This window comes from Enoplosus armatus, chromosome 1 (assembly GCF_043641665.1).
Source record: "Enoplosus armatus isolate fEnoArm2 chromosome 1, fEnoArm2.hap1, whole genome shotgun sequence".
NCBI lineage: Eukaryota > Metazoa > Chordata > Actinopteri > Centrarchiformes > Enoplosidae > Enoplosus > Enoplosus armatus.
The window spans coordinates 3363424-3382454 of record NC_092180.1 but is presented as its reverse complement, the minus strand read 5'-3'; the positions used below and the strand labels follow the sequence as shown (position 1 = coordinate 3382454).

The window sequence follows — 19031 nt, the reverse complement described above, 5'->3', positions numbered from 1 at the left end:
GGAGGACGAAGCTCCTCCTCTTCCTCCTCCTGTTGCCTGAGGTTACCTCCACCTGTGTGTGTGTGTGTGTGTGTGTGTGTGTGTTTCCATCTCATCAAAGGCAGTGACAGAGTGTGTCGACATGATGTTTACTTTCAGGCGAGGGGAGAGACTTTACCCCCCCGTGTGTGCTCATTGATCAAATATCTTTGGCCTCCAAACGTACCTTTACAAATAAACAACACGACGGTGAAAAGTGTGCAGGTGAAATGAATAACAGCGTCAGATTTACAGTCAGATTTTTGTTTTTGAGCCCGGTGACGTTTAATATCGGCACAGAACAGTCAGTCAATCCAAGATCCTTATAAATATCTGTTAGCCACATGTGCAAAACATCACGAGGCTGAAAGTCCAAACCGCCCGAGTCAGAAGAAACACCAAAATTAACTACAAATAAGAGGCGAGTCACTCACTAAAACCAGCTCCCAGGTTTGTCAGACAGTAACAGCGAATGTGTCTCATGAACTTTTAATAGTGAGAGAGTTCATGAGTTCAGTCCATACAATTTAATGACAGTGGAGACGGAGGTTTTCTCTGTGACCTCTATGTAACCTACATGGTGCTATATGTAGAAATGTCCAGTTAACAAACAAACACACAGATATACATGCTGAAACAATTAGCTGGTTAATTATTAGTCAGACAGATAATGAATTGCAACAGTTTTGATAACTGATTAATTTTTTTTAAAAGCAAAACGCCAAACATTTGCTGATTCCAGCTTCTGAAATGTGTTTTATGTTGTTTTGAATAAAAGATCTTCAGGTTTCCGACTGTTGGTCAAACGAAACAAGTAATTTGACGTCACTCTGGGAAATGGGCCTTTCTCTCCTATTTCTTTGACAAAAAAAACCCCAAATCGATTAGTGTTTTGTGTCGGACGGCACTTTAACACTCTTGTCACACCTCTGAAACCTCAGATTACACACTTCCTTTCCTTTTATTCAGGACTTTTTGGTTTCAGTTGATTTAAAACCATGAAAACAAACAAAAACAGCTTTTTAAATATGAAGCATCATGAAACGTTTGGTGCAAAATCCTCATCATCATCAGCAGAATGCAGTAAAACAGCTGCATCTGAAAATGACAGCAGTGCTCTCATTTCTTCTAATAATAATAATAATGATTATTATTATTATTATTATTATTATGGTCCTGTGGAAGGATCAGCTTGTATGTGCCAACTCGCCTCCATTAAAACCAAAACTTCACGGTGACGCGACGAGCCGGCGGGACGCTGAGCTGCAGAGTCATCTCAGTCTCCATGAGAGGCAAATTAAATGTGTGCATGTCAGTGTGTGTGTGTGTGTGTGTGTGTGTGTGTGTTCACAGTTTTCATCCCAACAGGTGAACAGTGTGTGTGTGTGTGTTTTGTGACTTTGTGTTTACTCGTGTAGCATATTTTTGCATTTCAAAGCGTCATAATGTCCCCAGACAGATTTTGGGAGGTTTAACTTGTGTACTGTGGTGACTGAAGTCGTGTGAGTGTGTGTGTTTGTGTGTGTGTGTGTGTGTGTGTGTGTGTGTGTGTGTGTGTGTGTGTGTGTGTTGGAGGGAAGATGAGCGCTAACAAGCGGCTCTGATGTTGTTTTCGTGGCCTTGTTGAGAAGTCGGCCTGTTCTGTGGCCCCTTCACCATCATTGTCACTTTATGTACTTTATGTGTTCAATACTTTTTAATCAAAGAAAATAAATCTCTATGTGACACCGAAGACTCTGTGTTTCTTCACGTAACTGACATGTATGTTCACTTTATTTCAGACAGATTAAGCTGTCATCCTCATAGTTTCACAGCGTGAGTTAGCTAGTTTTGTTTCAAACTTCGTAGCAGTTAAATAATAAGAGAAAAGAGGGACAAACAAACACAAAGCTCATTTTTAAAGTTACTGAACAACAGAAGTGTTAATATGAGATTTTATTTTTATGTTAGCAATAGCGGCTTTTCCAGCGGAGGAAGACGTATTCAGTTGTTTTTCTCAAGTAAAAGTAGTAACACCACAGTGTAAAAATTCTGCATTCAAGCTCTTACTTCAGTAGAAAAGTATTAGCATCAAAATAGACTTAAAGTACCAAAAGTAAAAGTATTCATTATGCAGAATAATATTTGTAGCCTAAGGGATTAATAACTATTTTATATTAAATAAATGTACAAGAACGTCTTATTAAAGCTTCCAATGCACCAACACAACGCGCTGCCACCACATCTGCATGTGTGTAACGAGGTTCAGCAGCTGGATGCAATAAACTCATAACTCCGCAGCTCTGGAAAATGTAGAAAATCTCGAACCAAAGACGAAGAAGACAAAACTGCTTCCAAGAAAAAATTTGGGGGCCCACAGCTCGTTTTAGCCCTGGGGCCAATTAGAGGGTTAATGTGGCCCTGAGCCCAGAGAGAACAGCAGAGAGGTGGAGCTCATCATGATCTGGACGTCTGACAGAGGAATGACTCAGCAGCTTTAGCTCTGAGTTTTGTAACATCACATTTTTAGCATCAAACCTCCCAGCAGGAGGCCCTGGTTTGTATATTCACTTCTTGTTTCCCTGCTTTTCGCCAGCGGTGTACCTTCAACTCTTGAGTCCAACGTTTGCTGTCACGTCAGCTGCTCAGTTGATGAAATAACTTCACAAAACGCCGCATGTCATGCTGTGTCATCTTCACTGCAGACTGAAAAAAGTAAAAAAGTTGCAGCTTTAAAAGTAGAAATCTGTCTGGAATGAAGAGAACAACTTGAACCACAGCGCTGGCAGATAATAATCACTCCCAAAGTGATTAACAGTGAATAAAAAAACAGAAATATTTCTTTTTCATCACGTAAGTCACCGTCTGTCACTTTGGCGCCCTCCAGTGGTCGTATATAATATAATACACAGTGGTGCCTCCTCATCCTCAACACTTCCTTCATCTTTTGTTTTTAATAGAAAAAGTGCCTAAAAGTTTCAGAGTATATTTACTTACTTACTTGTACTTACTTAAGCAAAAGTACTAACACCACAAAGTAAAAAATACTCTGGTACAAGTATTAAAAGTAAAAGTACTCAATGCAGTAAAATGTCCCCTGTGACTGTTATACTATTTTACATTAATGATGAGGAATAATCATCTAATGAGATAATATAAAAGCAGGATTTTACTGTTGGTCGAGGTGGAGCTCATCTTGAACCATCAATGATTCTTTTCATGATGAATTAATCTGCTGATTATTGTCTCCATTTATCGATCGATTGTTTGGTTTGTAAACATTCTGCCGTCACAATGACGCAGAGCCCAAAGCGACGCCTTCACAGCGCGTCCAACTAGCAGTCCAAGGCCCCACATTATTAAGCACATATTAAAATTATTGAAAGGAAAAGCAGCAAATCTTCACACTCGAGAGGCTGAAACCATCAAATGTTTTCACGTGAAAATTAATTAAACAATAAAAATAGTCGCTTTAAATCTTAATTTGTAAAGTAGCTAAAGCGGTCAGATAAATATAGTGAAGTAAAAATATTTTCCTCTGAGATGCAGACCAAGTACCTTATATGTGACAGTACTTGAGTAGATGTTCTTAGCTCCTCAGTAAAGAAAAGGAAACTGAGTTTAGGTTCTACGTTTTAACTAAAAACAGTAAAAATTAGAATAAAGATGCTCTGAATCACGCACACTGACACATTGGAGGAGTTACAACTTTTTTATGTATAACAGGGGTGGGGTGGGGGGGGGGGCATGCCAAGTCACAGCATTCTGGTACGTCGCGACAAAATTACAGCAAGACACATTGAAAAACACTTGAATGTATTCTCACACACACACACACATCCTCACTGTCACGCAGTCATTCACATATTTGTTTTGTACAGACCAGAATAATTCATAACTTCATATCAGCATTAAGAAGTACCTACAGAGCACAGACACAACAGACCGAGTTCACCGCCGCAGGCCGCGTTCACACTGCACCGCTTCCATTCAGAGTCCGGTTTGTTTCTTCAGCGTTCACATTTGGTTTCTGAGACACGAAGCTGCTGCAGTTAAAATACATGAAAGTTTATTTCAAACAAACTTAAACTTGGTGTGAGGTTGATGACCTGTCAATCAAATCCATCTACGATAACCCAGAAATCACTGATTGATCAAGTTTATTTTCTCTCCTGGCGCTGATTCAGATCAGAATGCAGTTTGATTAACTTTATTATCTATTGAACTTTATTCATGCTGCTGACGGCTCAGTGTGACTGAATAAAGGTGGAATCACTGAATTTTCACAGTGACCAAGAAACCGTTTCAGTCTAATGTGTCACTTTATAATGTCAGTATCGATCTACTGTCGCATGTTGTCATAATATTTACTCGACATTACATTGATCAGACTGCAGATGGCGCTACAACATGTATGAACTCATCCACATGTTACACTGAGTCTCTCTCACAAAACAGGGAAAGTATTTGTGAAATTGTTGTTTGTTGTTGGACCTTTTATAGGCCAAAGGACTAATCGATCAATTAGTCACCGATCAGACAAAGACTTTAGTTTTTGGACGCAGCGATCGGTTCTGTGGATATGTGACATAAAACCAGCATTAATATGGTCATGAGTCAGATTTATGATCTGGAAAGTAAGAAAAGCAAAAGTTATGTTGCACGACGGCGGGAAACAACCTGAACTCAAACACGTTGAGCTGCAGTGTGAACACGACCCTGAACAGCTGTCGCTAGTTTCATCCTGTAACATGACAGTTTTTAGAGTCGATATAAAACCATTTACATTTGGGGTGAATGTCTCGAGTACAAAAAAGGCACTGCCATTTGTTATTCTAAATATGACTTTCCCAGCCTCGTGCATGCAGTTTTAAAATATAAATTACACTTTTTTTCAATGTTCTCCTTTTCTTTTTTCTGCATTTTCTTCAGTTTTTTGTCTTTTTCGTGTTTTTTTTTTATTATTAAACATACAATATTCTTTTGTCAAATATATACGTAAGCCTGCAGTCAATACAGGACATCGGCTCTTTGATAAAATAAAACTAAATGAAACAAAAGGAGCACAGTCAAGCGGTAACACTTTGTTACAGAATGGACGCTGCTGAATTTACAAATAAAAACAAAACAAAAAAGAAAAGTCTTGGCATCCCATAACGACATAAACTGACTAAACTGCAAAAATAAAAGATACAAAACAGCATATATGTCTCGACTTAAAGTACATTAAATGTTTTTGGAATATCAAGGCGTTGTCTAACTGTTAATACTGCAGTGTGCACAGCGTTAGAAGCTCTCCCGGACACCCACACAGCTGATATGCATTTAGACAAAATAAAAATAAAGCATTTGGTTTGAAGACGTGTGTAATGATCCAGACCTCAGAACTGAAACCCTCCAATGTCCCGACACAGGTGTGTTCACATAGAAGTCTCTTTGACCAGAGATGCTGCAAGAAACCAGGGTCAAGTAGAAACTGGAGGCCGACGATTTCAACTCTAAATACAAAACATGTCACTTTACACGTTACGTCACCTAAAAAAAAAATCACATAAACTAAAGTCAGTATTTCTACAAAATGTGGCACAGACGATAACTCTGAAATAACTCTCCTGAACTTTGTATCAACACCTTTATGACTCAAACATGGCAACATGATATGAAAGTAAATAAAAATACTGCAAAAATACTACAATAATCCCTTTGATTACATTACTGACATCACTGAAGTGATCTGGTAGAACATGTTTAAAGGATGAGTCCGGTGATATTCTCTACTTTTCTTAATATAAACAAACTCGTGACAAAATCATGAAGAGACACAAACCAACAACGCATTGATCCGAACACAATCAATATATCTTATTATTAAAAACACATCAGTGGGCCACACTGTTGCTGACATGTTCTTTCATCACCATGAACACACACACTAGTTTATCTTGACTCAATCCCACACACACCGTCCTGCTGCCCCAAATACTCACTAGAGCACCAAACGTGGATTAATCCGCAGCTGAAAATAGTCCCCAACAAATGTACTATTAACTCCTACTTGAGTAACATTTGATAAAAACTACAGTGACCAGCTGTTTTAGGAAGTTATGTAGCATTTTTTTAAAAATATGAAACAAAACATTTCTAATCTGTTTTTAAAGATTAAGATCTTCAGAGGGAACAGACAGGAAGGGGAAGTACTGAGAGCCAGACTAACACATTGTTGGTTTTGGTCTCTCCATGGGATTTGTTGTCAATAAGGAAAATATAAAATAATCCCGGCCTTATCCTCTAACGTAACATACCTAGAAACCTACAGTATAAGCCTCTCACACTCAGGACCACAGATTATGGTGGCCCACAGCGCCAAGTTCAGACTCCAGATCAGAATGGACCAGTCTACTTCCTGGCCTGCCAAAGACTACAACAACAACAACAACAACACACCGCTGTTTTGTTTGCCGACAGCTCGTCCGACGTGAATTTTTGTAACTGAACATGAATCGATGCGTCTGTGATGGACCGGCTCCGGCTCTAGGCTGCGCTCAGACAGTGAAGCTTCACATGAAAAATCTCAACATGACACTGATAGATACAAACAAGATTATAGTTCAACAACAGCAACAAAAAATAAAAGAAAAAAATAGTCAAAGTCAATAATAACTATGTTAATATTTGAGATGTACGTATGGTCACCAGCCATAACATGTTAATACATATGGTACTTTAAATAATAATACACCTAAATGAGTAAAAGTATCACCTCTGCAAAAAATTATGAAAAAACAAAAAAAAGAATAAATAATTTTATCTACTTTAAGTACTGATTCATATGGCAGTGACACTGAAACAGTCAGAAAAAACAAAAGGTGTAACATCAGTTTCCCCAGTCAGGATTAAAATGGGTTCATGTCACATTCATGCTTTGGTGGAATCTTCATCTTCGTTCACAAACGTTCAGATGACGTCTGATTGGCTCTTATAGACTCAAAGTATAAGAGCAGAAAATACACAAACACTTGAAACACCGAGACAAACATCTGAAGAGAGTGCAGCCATGTCACACACACACTGCTGTGATGACTGACTGCGGTTTCAAACCTCCATCACTGAATCTGAAGCCACATTCAACCAATCAAGATGGTGGTTTGGGCTCCAGTCGGGCCGGTCAGAGTCAGATAAGGCACTATGACAGAATTTCTGCATGTTTTAGCTTTAATGCACTGAACGCATCACTGCTGGCCATCTTTGAAGTGTACTGTAGTGTTTTAGATTTCTACATTATGCTTTCCCAAACTTGTAGGTCATCAGTGGTTTCTTTTATGGTATGAAACTGAGGTTGCACAGACCTGAAGCTTGCTTGAGAAGGCGATTCATCACAGCAAACATCTTGCTGGGATTTATTTTGTCTAAATCAGTGTGGTAATTCATTTGTAGATTCTGATCTTTTAAAAATCACATGAGGATCTCACAAAAGCAAACGCAGACACAATGTTTACTGTGATGGACTTGTGTTTGACTGGAAGTTCGGAAAAGCATTTAAGTATCTAAAAATAGTCAGTAGTAATGTAATGTGTATTCGTAGTAAATGGGCTAAAACATGCACTAACTCTGGTACGGTCCTTTAACTGAGTGGGACGAATCAGCCCTGACATGAGACGTGTTTTCAACATCCACCGTCAGACAAACAGAAATCATTTAAGGTCAATGAGAGGCGTCAGGAGCTTCTCGTCCCTGCTGTGGGATTCAACATCAACATGTCCCGCTGGACTTTCGTCTCTCCGCTGAGACTGTAGCTCGACAGTCAAGAGCGAGTGTCAATCTCTTCAATCTGCTCAGTTTGATCCGACTCCAAACCACTGAACTGTTGATGGAGCCTCAAACATTTGGATTTTAGTGTGTCACATTATCATATCAAGTGCAGGATACAGAGGAAGTATTATAGAATTGCAACAAACTAATGAAGAAACTAAACAATAATAATCAATAACCCTCCATGGTGACCATTCAGGGTCAGGACTCTCAGCGCACGTGCTCAGAGGGGAGTTTCCTAACCAGCTTATTTCGATATAAACCCATTCTTATAAAGTCTGTATTCCAGACACAATAAACTGAGGATAAATATTAAGACACAGAATAACCATGAGACTCAGAATTAAAAAAAGAAAAAGAAATTCCATGTAGGCCTGCACCGACAGAACAGACAGAAGACCACGTTACACAATCTGAGGGAATTCCTGCAGCACTGATATTCCCCCATCACTGATTTTCCAATGATCTGCAGCGCCCGAGTGTCCAGAAACTTCTGTCTGTCCCGCCATGACTGTGTTTGGCCAGCAGGTGGAGGTAAGCACTAATGAGACAATCTCTGGGAAAACTACCCTTCATGGATTGACAGTGTGTGATTTCTCCAATGTTGAAATCCTCTCAGCAGCGCGGCCTGAGAGGAAAACAAACCGACCTCCTGTTTTTTTTTCCCTCTGCCATCTTCTTCACTCCACACTTCACAATCTTCCTTTCCTCCAAGAAAGATATTTAGTTGTAACATGCAGCTTAAGCACATCACCCTGCTTTCGAAAAAAATAAACCCAGTATCTGAACATGCAGACAGATCCCACTGACGATACAGCCGTATTAATCTCCCACTTTTCAATGCATCGTGCCTCCACGGCTCTGAATTCAAAGAGTTCATACAGTACATGCTATGGATAAACAATATGTAACTGAGCAGTGCCAACTTCACTTCCTCCTACACTCACATGAACAGACTCACAATATGATTCGACATGACATCATCTTCCTCTGTCATCTTCAGCCAATCAAAGGTCCTGCCTCTGATGTCTTTCCTCTTTAAACATCCGCTTCCCTTTCCAGCATCACTTCAGCTTCATTCTCTCTTCCACTACTTTCTGTGTCTTTTCTCCACATCACCTTCTTCCTCTTATCCCTCTTCACACGTCTGCTCTGCCTCCTCCTCTCTCACTCTCCTCTCTCGTTCTCTCCTCGCTAATGTTCAAGCCAACACGTCTTTGCTGTTGGCAGCTAAAATAAAGAATAAGCACGTTGGTTGTAAACTAGCGTGATGGCTACTCATGGGACGTAAAGCTGGTAGACAGCCAAGGCTTTACAGAATATTACACGATTCATACCTGAAATTCATACATGTTTCTGTACCCTTTGAAAGTAGCATCATTATGTAAACAATAAATACATACAATACAAATAAATGATTTTTTTTGCCACCCAATACTGAGCAAGAGGCCTCCCCAAGCTCTACAAGCGTCCTCGCTGGACACTCAGTCCTCGCTGAAAACAGTCAAGGAAATCCCAAACTTCCTTCTGTGTCCTTCTAGCTCTGCTTGTCTCGTCTTGTTTTTGGGTCTGAGGTACTGTTATGAATTTGAAAGATGCCACGAGCTGTGGTCGATGTGCGGGGACCAGAGGGTGTAGGAGAGGGAAAGGGCCTCAGTCTCACTGGGCCCTGATCCACAGGCCAGCGTCTCCCTTCTGCTGGGACTGACTGGACTGCAGTACTGCTTCTGGCCTCCCCGGGGCGGGGGGCGCTGTTCACACACTGTCCAGGCCGTGTTCAATGCTGTTCTCTCTCCTCGCCCAGGTGACTGTGAGCATGCTGGCGGAGCAGGAAGTGTGTTTTTCCGACCCGGTGGACGGTGCCAATGTGATAGCTTGTGTTAGCCGTTTGATGAGCGGCTCTCTTGTGTTTCTTGGATCTCGCCCGATCCTTTGGTTGAGCTCTACCATTGGCTACAGGGAGAGGGGACAGGAGGGCTGGTGACCTCGAGGTGACTTATCGTGAGAGAGCCTCGTGAACCTGCGCTGCCCTACTGCTCTCACTCAGGTCCTCATTTCATATTGTTGATGTGCGGTCAGCACCGTCTGAAGAGGAGAAGCAGAGAGAAGAAAAGGCGTTGTTGTTTAACTCACACAGAGTGTCACAGTGTGGATGTATAATCAAAGGTGCTGATGAAGATACAATTACAGAGAACAGAGAGAGGGCCCGGTGCATGCTGGGACAGGATCCAGCTTTCCTGTGACCCTGAATAGGAATGAGCTGGTACAGAGGATTTCAGATGTCATAGCAGTCAAGCGCCAACTTATATGACCAATTTGTTTGTTCCATGTGAGCCAAAGATGCTTCGGATCATCCTCTGCTGCAACTACAACAAGAGCCAAATTGGCTGCAGAGGCACCATTTAGCTTTTATGCCCCTCTCTGCCTTTGGAACAGATTCCCTGCTAATCTCCCAAATTTGCTATAAGGTAAAACATTTCAAGTAATTACAAGTAATTTCAACCACAGTTCTGCTTCATTTTACTTCTTACACTTTATGATGCTGGTCATCTTGTTCTTGGCTTTCTTTACAATGACTCGACATTTTACCCAACGTAGTTTTTATCATTATAAAATTTGATCTGATCTGAAGTGTAGCAGTGATCTTATTGTGCCATAAACTGTTTGTAAAGAAGGTGTGAAGCTTTTCTGGCTTGGTGATCAGTGAGGGGCCAGAGCCCACAACGTCATGGTGAGAGAACAACACATCTGTCAAAATACTGATAGAGAAAAACAACAGTCTAACAGCTGTTGCCTCTGGTGTGGCTGAAGAGGAAAATGTTATTAAGCTACGCACTGGTGGACATTTTTATTCCACAAAAATAAAGCCTCCATCATGATAGGAAATGCCTGAGAGGGCAGGTTAATGTCATTGTGAGCTGCACAAGAGTCAAATGCAAACAGAAAGCTGTTAGTAACTGTGAAAGTAAATGTTTAGAGGAGCTGAATGTGTTTAAGTTTGTTGCTGAACTTGATCTGATGAGTTTTTTTTTATTTCACACTCGCATTCATTCTCACAAGAGTCTCCTGGCAGAGAAAAAAAGAGATCTGCCTGTTCTTTTTGTGCAGTTTGACGTGTTGATAACCCGACACCTTCGTGATGAGTGATTCATTCACACTTAGCCTCAACCTGAACACTTACTGTGTAACTCAAAATAAACCCTTTGTTTTGATACGTATTTTGTAGTCATTAATAGGAATGTACCAGTCCGACTTCTGCCAATACCAAGAACTGGTCATATACCAGAGCTCTCAGTGTGAACTCGTTGGTTCTATGTAAGGTAACAGGAGACCAGGGACTGCTTGGATTGGAAACACTGTGTTTAATAATGACACTGATGAAGCAGCTGTATTCAATGTGGATCAGTCAAATCATGGCCAATACCCCTCTTAATAAGGTCGATACTGGTCCCGGTATGGTCCAGTGGATGGGATCAGTGTTGCACACTGTTATGTTTTGTTCAGCATCACAGTCCAATTACAAGTGAGACAGGGCTTGAACATTAAAGTCACACGGACTTACGGAATACTTTACAACTCTTGAGTTTTCATCTCAGCAGAGTCAAGTCTGGTTCTAGTCCTTATCACAATGGACTTGTCTGCTCTCTTACATTTGTCAGTACAATTTACAACCTCTGGAGTTTAGGAGTTTACATTTTGACAAAACACAGCAGCTGAATATGAACATCAGTCCAGAGGCAGCTTGCTCCAAGTTCATTTTGTTACACTAGGCTTTCCAAAAACGACCAACTGCCCACTAAATGTCCACATCCTTTTCCTTATACCCATGAAACATTGTGTTTTGGGTCATTTCCTGTAGCTGGTTCGGATTCAGTCATGTTTCTGGAGCTGGATGTTTTGGTGCGAGAGACTAGAAAAAGGCGAAACTGAACTGAAGAGGGAGTTTCTTCAGTTAAATGCACTCCTTCATTTTGCTCTCCACCTCAACACACAAACACACACACACACAAAGCAGTACTTGTTCACCGCTCTGTGCCGAGCACTGAAGCCCACTGTCTTCACCTTAGTCGAGTTTTGGGATGGGGGTAGTTGGCACTGACTCTAACCCAGACTAACATTCACTGTACATGGGAATATTCTGCTTAGGTCATCAACTGACTGACTGACTTGACTGAGGCCATGTCCGCTACAGAATAATGCTGATAGATATCAAAGTGTTCAAGGTCTATTCACACACACATACCGAATGCCAAAACAACATCAAAATGTATGTATCTCCTCTAGTGAAGTGATGTTAAATGTGAACACAACAAACAGCTGTTCGGACAGTTGAAACACACTTTACTCTCAGGATAACCCGGATGAAAACTTTGTATATTTCTTTAACTACATTTATAATTGTTTCGTTTTTAAATATGACGCAATTCTCCGAATGAAGCTGTATAGCAGGTCATATCTAATAACCATCTTTTCTCCTCTGGCTCTTCCCATTTTATTTCCCTCTTGAGCTGAACTTGTCTCGGCTGTTGCCAGAATTGCTGTCAGATTTCAAACTTGGCCAGACTGGACAAACCAAATATAACACATCTGAAAAAACCCTTGTTGGGCTCCAACAAGTCTGGTGTTATCAGTGGGCCAAAATCTCCAGACTTTAAGCTGTTCACACAACAAGATAATTGACTGAGAGTTGGAATGGGCCAGTCAGGCTGAAGATCCGTGTAAAGATCAACTGAAGTGACCTCTCGCCTGAACATGACTCACTAAGTGATTGACTGATATGACTTCTGGACACTTTTTGCTTTGAACATTACAGAGAAGTTCTAGTAATGTCAGATCCAACTGCTGACCTTTACAGAAGCTTTTATGACTGAAGCAGAGGGAGTGGAGGCAAGAGCATGAGTGTCCTGCTTACATGTTTATGTACGGGTGTGTCAACGTTATACCCCCGTTAAACCACTTTAACAGAAACTAAACACATTACAGGTTTCTGGTGGCTGTCTACCTCTGCAGTACTGTCAACAACTGTAGCGCTAAAACCTCATGACCTTGTGACATGAATTAATAAGAACAGTGGTTCCTGAAGTGGGTGTCATAGCCCCCCAGGGGTGTCTTGAGGAGAAGCCAACCGGGCCACAAGATTTATTTACATTTTTTTGCTGTATATTTGTTTATTTATATTATGTATATTTTTAATAATGTTTTTAATTAATGTTAAAAAACAAGGCAACATTTCCATTTTCAAACATATCAAAATGGAAGAATTAACATCTAACTCACCATATTAAATATGCAGTTATGCTGCAGCTAAGACTGGTGATGACAGCTCACGGTTGTCAGTTGTCATAGTAACACAGTGCACTTTACAGCGCACACAAGATTTCAGTGAACAGTAATAGATATCGACTATTACTGTAAACAGAGCTCAAAGAAATGCTGATACACATCAGCTCTCAACACAATCTGAGATGGCCGAAAGAACTAATAGTAAAAAACTGTCACATTTCAGGACACATCCAAATAATTATCAGGATCAATTAAAAACACTGTGTTACCTCCCAAGGCGTGTTCTGTCATACTCAGACAAAGAGACTCAAGGCGATTGTTGATGTCTGGCTCTGTCACTGGTAACTGAAGATCTGTACAACAACACAAACAGATTTGAAGCAACATCAGTAGCAGTGATTAAATCATATTCATATTAAACAGAAGATGTGAACAAAATGTCGAGATGATGGTCGCAGCAGTTTCAGCAAGTGAACACATCTTAATTTCTTAATCTTATTTAATCCACTTCATCAAATTACAAATTGTTTTCTACAGTCGATCCTCTGCATGGCAGAAATTCTCATGAAGTGTTGGACAGCTGCAATAGATTTTTAATGACTTCACACACTCTTCATCAGAAGCCTTTGATCATAATTAAACAGAATCATGATAATGCTTAAACCTTTCTTTCCCCTTTTTTAAAAAATAAATCAGCATCAGACGAGTTGGAAAAGGACAAAAGAAAAGAACTCAGATCAGTCCACCGGAACAATGTCGTCCACTCAACCAGAGTGCAGCCTCAATAATCTGATTATACCACACTGTTAACTCCAGCACTGAGACACATGCTACAACAAAACAAGGACTGCACCGCTCCAGCAGGGGCACGGTGCCCTTTGTCACTTTGAGTGTGTGTTGGTTGAGACTGATAACTATTGCTTTGAACTGCATGGCAATATAAAACATGACAATTACTATAATTATCACACTCTAATTATCTGATCTAATCTTTTAATGATCTATGAACTACAATCAATAAAGACAAACATTTACATATTGATGATCGTATAAATCTACAGAAAAGTGAAACGTCACTGATGAGTGAATTACTCTTCCCCAACCCAAACTAAGCATATGGTTGCCCTCTTATGCTGCCTTAAAGTGTTAATAATTGATTAATAATTCACATTGACTGGTTCCAATTTCTCACGTTCTTCTGTTTTATATCTCTGTAAACTGTTAGCTGTCTTGGCCTCCGCAATGAGCAGGGTATAGATGGAGTGAAGGTGGGGGTATATTTGGGCCACAGTACAGCCTAGCAACCTCTTCCAGCCATTTAGTCCTTAGCTGAGTCTTCAACACAGGCTGGGCAGTGAAAATCCCTTGTGGCCAGAGAGAAAAGCTGAGTTAGGCCCAGTAGTCCACACTGGGCTATTTATAGGCTCCAAATCCCCCCCAACACCCCCTGCCCCGCCCCACACACCCCTCCACCCCTTGTACACAGTCTTACAGCGACACAAACACACACTGAAGAAAACTGTACACGTACACACACTTGTTCCTTCATCCTTTCGTTTTCTATGCTGTTTCTCACTTAATAAGTCTCTCTATCCATCTGTTGGCAGAGAGAGAGACAAATCGCACATATACGCAGAGGCAGGGGAAGGAAGGGGGGAGGTCTAGCCTTTCAAATCAGACCCTTGAGGGTGGCTGCTATGTGTGCATGACTCTGCAGAGTTGTCAAAGACGGAGAGATGGAGGGATGGGGAAGAAAGAGGGAGGGGGAGAGATGGGAAAGTTAAGAAAGAGAGTGAGTCAGGGAGAGAAGGAAGGGAAGGAAAGTGGGCCAGGGAGCCATGTCCTCGCTGCACAAAGAGCCTCATTGTGAGACTCTGACTCTTTCCTCCCTCCCTGCCTCTATCTCTTCCTCTCTCCCATACAGTCTCCACTCTCCCTCCAACCTCCCTCCCTCCTGCTTTTTTTAAATCTGTTTTTCCTCTTCATTCTAAAAAGAGGACACTTGTGGTGTGTATGTGTGTGTGACACAGAGTGGAGGAAGTCCTAACTTGTCCTATTACTGTCCACTGTTCCTGTGGGACAAAGTCCAGTCAGTAGAGGCTACTAAAGGTCACTCTGACTGGCGCCGATGGTTACCATGACCCGGACCTGTGTGGACACTGTGAGTGGGGGGCTTTCAGGGGTGACGACGTGGCAGCTCAAATCAGAAAGGACCTTTCAATGATGTAAAATTGATATAAAATTTCATTTTTGTTTATTTGTTGTTGAGATGTCATCTAACCTTACCTAATACCAATATTGTCAATTCATAAGCGGCAATAACAATGGTGTGTTCTTGGAAAAACAATACAACACTCTTAAAAATATTTTTTTCACCTCGAAAAACCTTCATCCAAATAAAACAGTCCGACTGAGGGGTGGTTTGTATGTCTAAGATGAAGCAAGACAAGGACTAAATTATCAGTATGCATTGTAAATACTGTAATTTAAAATGTAAATCTTTAGGCCCAAACGCCTAACATGTTAACACCCTCAGGTCTGAATTACAAAACGGAGAGAACCTGATGAAAAATAAATTAGCAAATGTCTGCACAGTCAGTCAGGGAAGTTGTGCAAACACAGCAAGACAAAAAATGATCAAAAGTATTTAACTGACATGACAGCAAGACACTATATACTACATATTACTGCCTCCAAAAGAAGAATAGTGTTAAAGTATAACAAAATGTCACTGCAGATTTGACAGTCTGTTCTATTTCTGATGTGGAAGTTACTTGCCAAAAATAAAAGACGCCATATAAAAGTATAAAATCTTAAAAGGAGGAAAGAATAAACTACACCAGTCACATCACGCCATTGTTGTCTGTGTGTATATTTGTGTGTTTCCCAGCGTTTCTTACCGGTTTGTTGGAACATAACCATGGTTTGTGGCGTGGTGTGAACTGGCAGGGAGCGGGTCCTCTGCACGGAGCTGTGGGTCCTGCTGGGCATGCTGTTGCTTCCTCCGGGGTTGGCAAACCACAGACCCTGAGGAGAATATTTTAACAACAACATTAAATTAACTTCTTGAACATGAAAACACCGCTGTAGGACTAGTGTCAAAGTTATGCTTACAAAACACTTTTCACCCAATGGCAGAAATCAAAACCACCCCCAACATCTCATCTACTGCAGCAGTCCCATCCGTCCATCACATTTCATGAGGATGTCTTGTTCAGAGACAGACAAGTAAGACATAAAATGCCTGTCTCCGCTCTAAAAATGCAGTAACTAAACTCAGTTTAACATAGAAATGGTGCTTTGGTAACACCTGTCAGGATAACCCTCTTCATGTTATCAGAATGTGTCATCAAATTCTATTTTTGAGGCTTTTAAACTTAACTTAAGAGCACAATGAAATGTATTGATTTTCTGGGTTGCATGGCATATGTTGAATGTTCCCTGTGGTACGATGAAAGTTAAACACAACATAACTGTGAGCATATGCTGCATTGAGACTTTCTCTATTCTTATACAGTTTTTTTAACACAACACAACACTAACAACACTAGTCCACCAGAACACCCCAACTGACATCTTAATGACCTGTGGACAACCTGGTTAAGATGAAATACTGCCATTTAAAGTTTTTCTAACATAATTTGATGTACACATTTCAATGCTAAATGCTGATCAAAGAGGTTTATGAAATGTGCAAGCATGAAAGAAATCGGGTGTGAGATCAAGGCCACAGCTTCTTCAACATTTTCACCCCCACGCTCCTGTCTGGATGTCTGGCCCACACCTAATGACAGTCTCAAACGCTCACCACATGAATTCCTCACTGTAACCTGCCTATTATACCCCTAACACCACTACCACATGCCTCTCCCCTCACCTCTCTCCCTCTGCCCCCCTCCAGTGCCACGGGCCAGGGAAAAACAGGAAATGCCTGTGAACTGTTCTCACTGCCTCTGACTGGCTCTCTCACTCTCTCTCTCTCTCATACACACTCATGTAAACTCTCCCTCTCTCTTCCATTGCCCCTCCTCCTCCAACACCACAGCTACCTCTCCCAAGCTATGACTCACATATTTCCCTCCCACCCTCCTTCTCTCTCTCTACAAATCCACACTACAGTCCCACACAAGACGGTCCAGCATGAGGAGGAGGAACTGTGAGGTATTTCCTCCCATTGTAAGGGATGAGAGGGAGATAGAGAAAGAGAGGGAGAGAGAGCGGGAGAGAGAGATTCCCAATGAACTGGGTCAGCCCAGACCAAAGTGTGTCAGGATGGGCCTGAAACAGCTCCACAGCTCCTCCTGTTTCAGTGTTCGGCACTGACGCAGGGCCTCTGGTATGTGGGGTGACCTGCCTACGAGTTCCATCCACATCACTTCATTCGCCAAACACCGCTGCTGCTCCTCTTCCTCACCCCGCATTTTTTTGTCATGGAATAAAAAGCCTATTTCAGGCAGAATACGTGCTGAAGAAGGAATTCTGCTGCCCAGGTTATTGTAAATATCCTGGAATGTCTTATTACACATTTCAAAATGTTCCTCTGTACAGTCACGAACACATCTGCCATTCAGCATTTCAGTCACACAAGCACATGATGAAACCATGAATTTAGCTCGAGAAGTTTAATTCACAGGCTTTTTAGGAAATAACCTGAACTATCCATCTTCATCTGACCTCTAGCCCCTCAACCGCTGGATGCTAGATGAAATGCTAGATGAGGGAAGAACACTGTTGAAAATATTCCCAAGATGATCACTCTGTACAGAGGTGAACCAAACCATACATCATTAAACAGTTTAGGGCTGAAAAGATTCACTGATTAATTGATTAGTCGCAACACAAATGCCAAACATTTGCTGGTTGTTAGGGTTAGGGTTAGGGTTATTTATCTTTTAGTTTTGTCACCTTGAGCTCTGAGAAATTGTGATGAGCTATTTTTTTTTACTATTTTGAAACATTTTATAATCTAAACAAACAAACAGTTAGTTGTAGTTGTAGTTAACAGTCTGAAACCGAAAGGCTCATCATACCCAGAAATGATGGGAAACCTCAGCTGACAGCCTTGCTGGTTTAATTCTAATCTATCTTCTTGTTGTCTACCCTCTAATCTGACTCCCTGTTCTCCCTGCTAGATTACTCTCATCTCTCCTTGCTGGTTTAAACATCCTGCTGGTTTGACTCACCTGTCTCCCCTGTTTGGGACCAGTGGGTGTGCTGCTGGAGCTGCGAGGTGTAGGTCCCAGCAGCCCCCCGCTGCCCAGCAGGCCCAGCCTGGCACCCGGCAAGCTCCTGGAGGGCATCTGGAACTGGCGAAGGCTCCTCCTGGCCGACACGCTGCCCCCAACACAGCTAGCTGTGGGGAGAGAGTTTGACTGGCCGAAACGGCTGCAACAGGATGAGACAAAAGATACTGTCAAGCACAGTTTGAGTTCCTGATCACATTAACTGTGTCAACAAAGGAGCAGTTATGCATTCACAAAGGTTTACAAATAATGAGCTGAACAGTAAAGCCAAGCTGGAGCAAGATAAGTTAAATCAATACTCCAATCTGAATGTGACAAAAGTCAGACATTTTTTAAATAACAAGCAGCAGAGTCTTTGGCACAATCCTCATGTGGTGCTGGGGAGGAGAGAGACAAATGTTTTGAACCAAGCTGAAATTGTAGTAATAATTAAATGATTCATTTAAGATTTTATTACCATGCTAATTTTAATTGTATCTTTACTCTAACAGTGGTGATAATTGAATCGCTGCCAAGCTGAATAAATCCTCCTCTAACTCATTTCTCTGTTTGTCTACATTGTTTTATTGTACACATGTCAACAAAGGAAATTATAAAGGGAATCAGTGATCTTCATAAAAAGTGTTTGTAAAACGTGTCATATTTTTTCAGTGTGTACATAAAATATATCTGTACCCATTCTAATCGTTTGTGACATAT

General features: G+C 41.1%; 1 protein-coding gene across 2 annotated transcripts in view; it reads right to left on the bottom strand.

Annotated features, from left to right (window-relative positions):
* Positions 1 to 9819: 9819 nt before the first annotated feature.
* The window catches only part of samd4a (sterile alpha motif domain containing 4A), a 42443-nt gene continuing 33231 nt past the window's right edge, over positions 9820 to 19031 (bottom strand). For both annotated transcript variants that reach the window (XM_070904657.1, XM_070904665.1), the window contains 4 exons: positions 18273 to 18474; positions 15990 to 16116; positions 13359 to 13442; positions 9820 to 9891 (listed from right to left, as the gene is read on the bottom strand). In XM_070904657.1, coding sequence (XP_070760758.1) covers positions 9863 to 9891; positions 13359 to 13442; positions 15990 to 16116; positions 18273 to 18474 — 442 coding nt within the window. In that variant the 3' untranslated portion in view covers positions 9820 to 9862. The remainder of the gene's footprint in view (positions 9892 to 13358; positions 13443 to 15989; positions 16117 to 18272; positions 18475 to 19031) is intronic.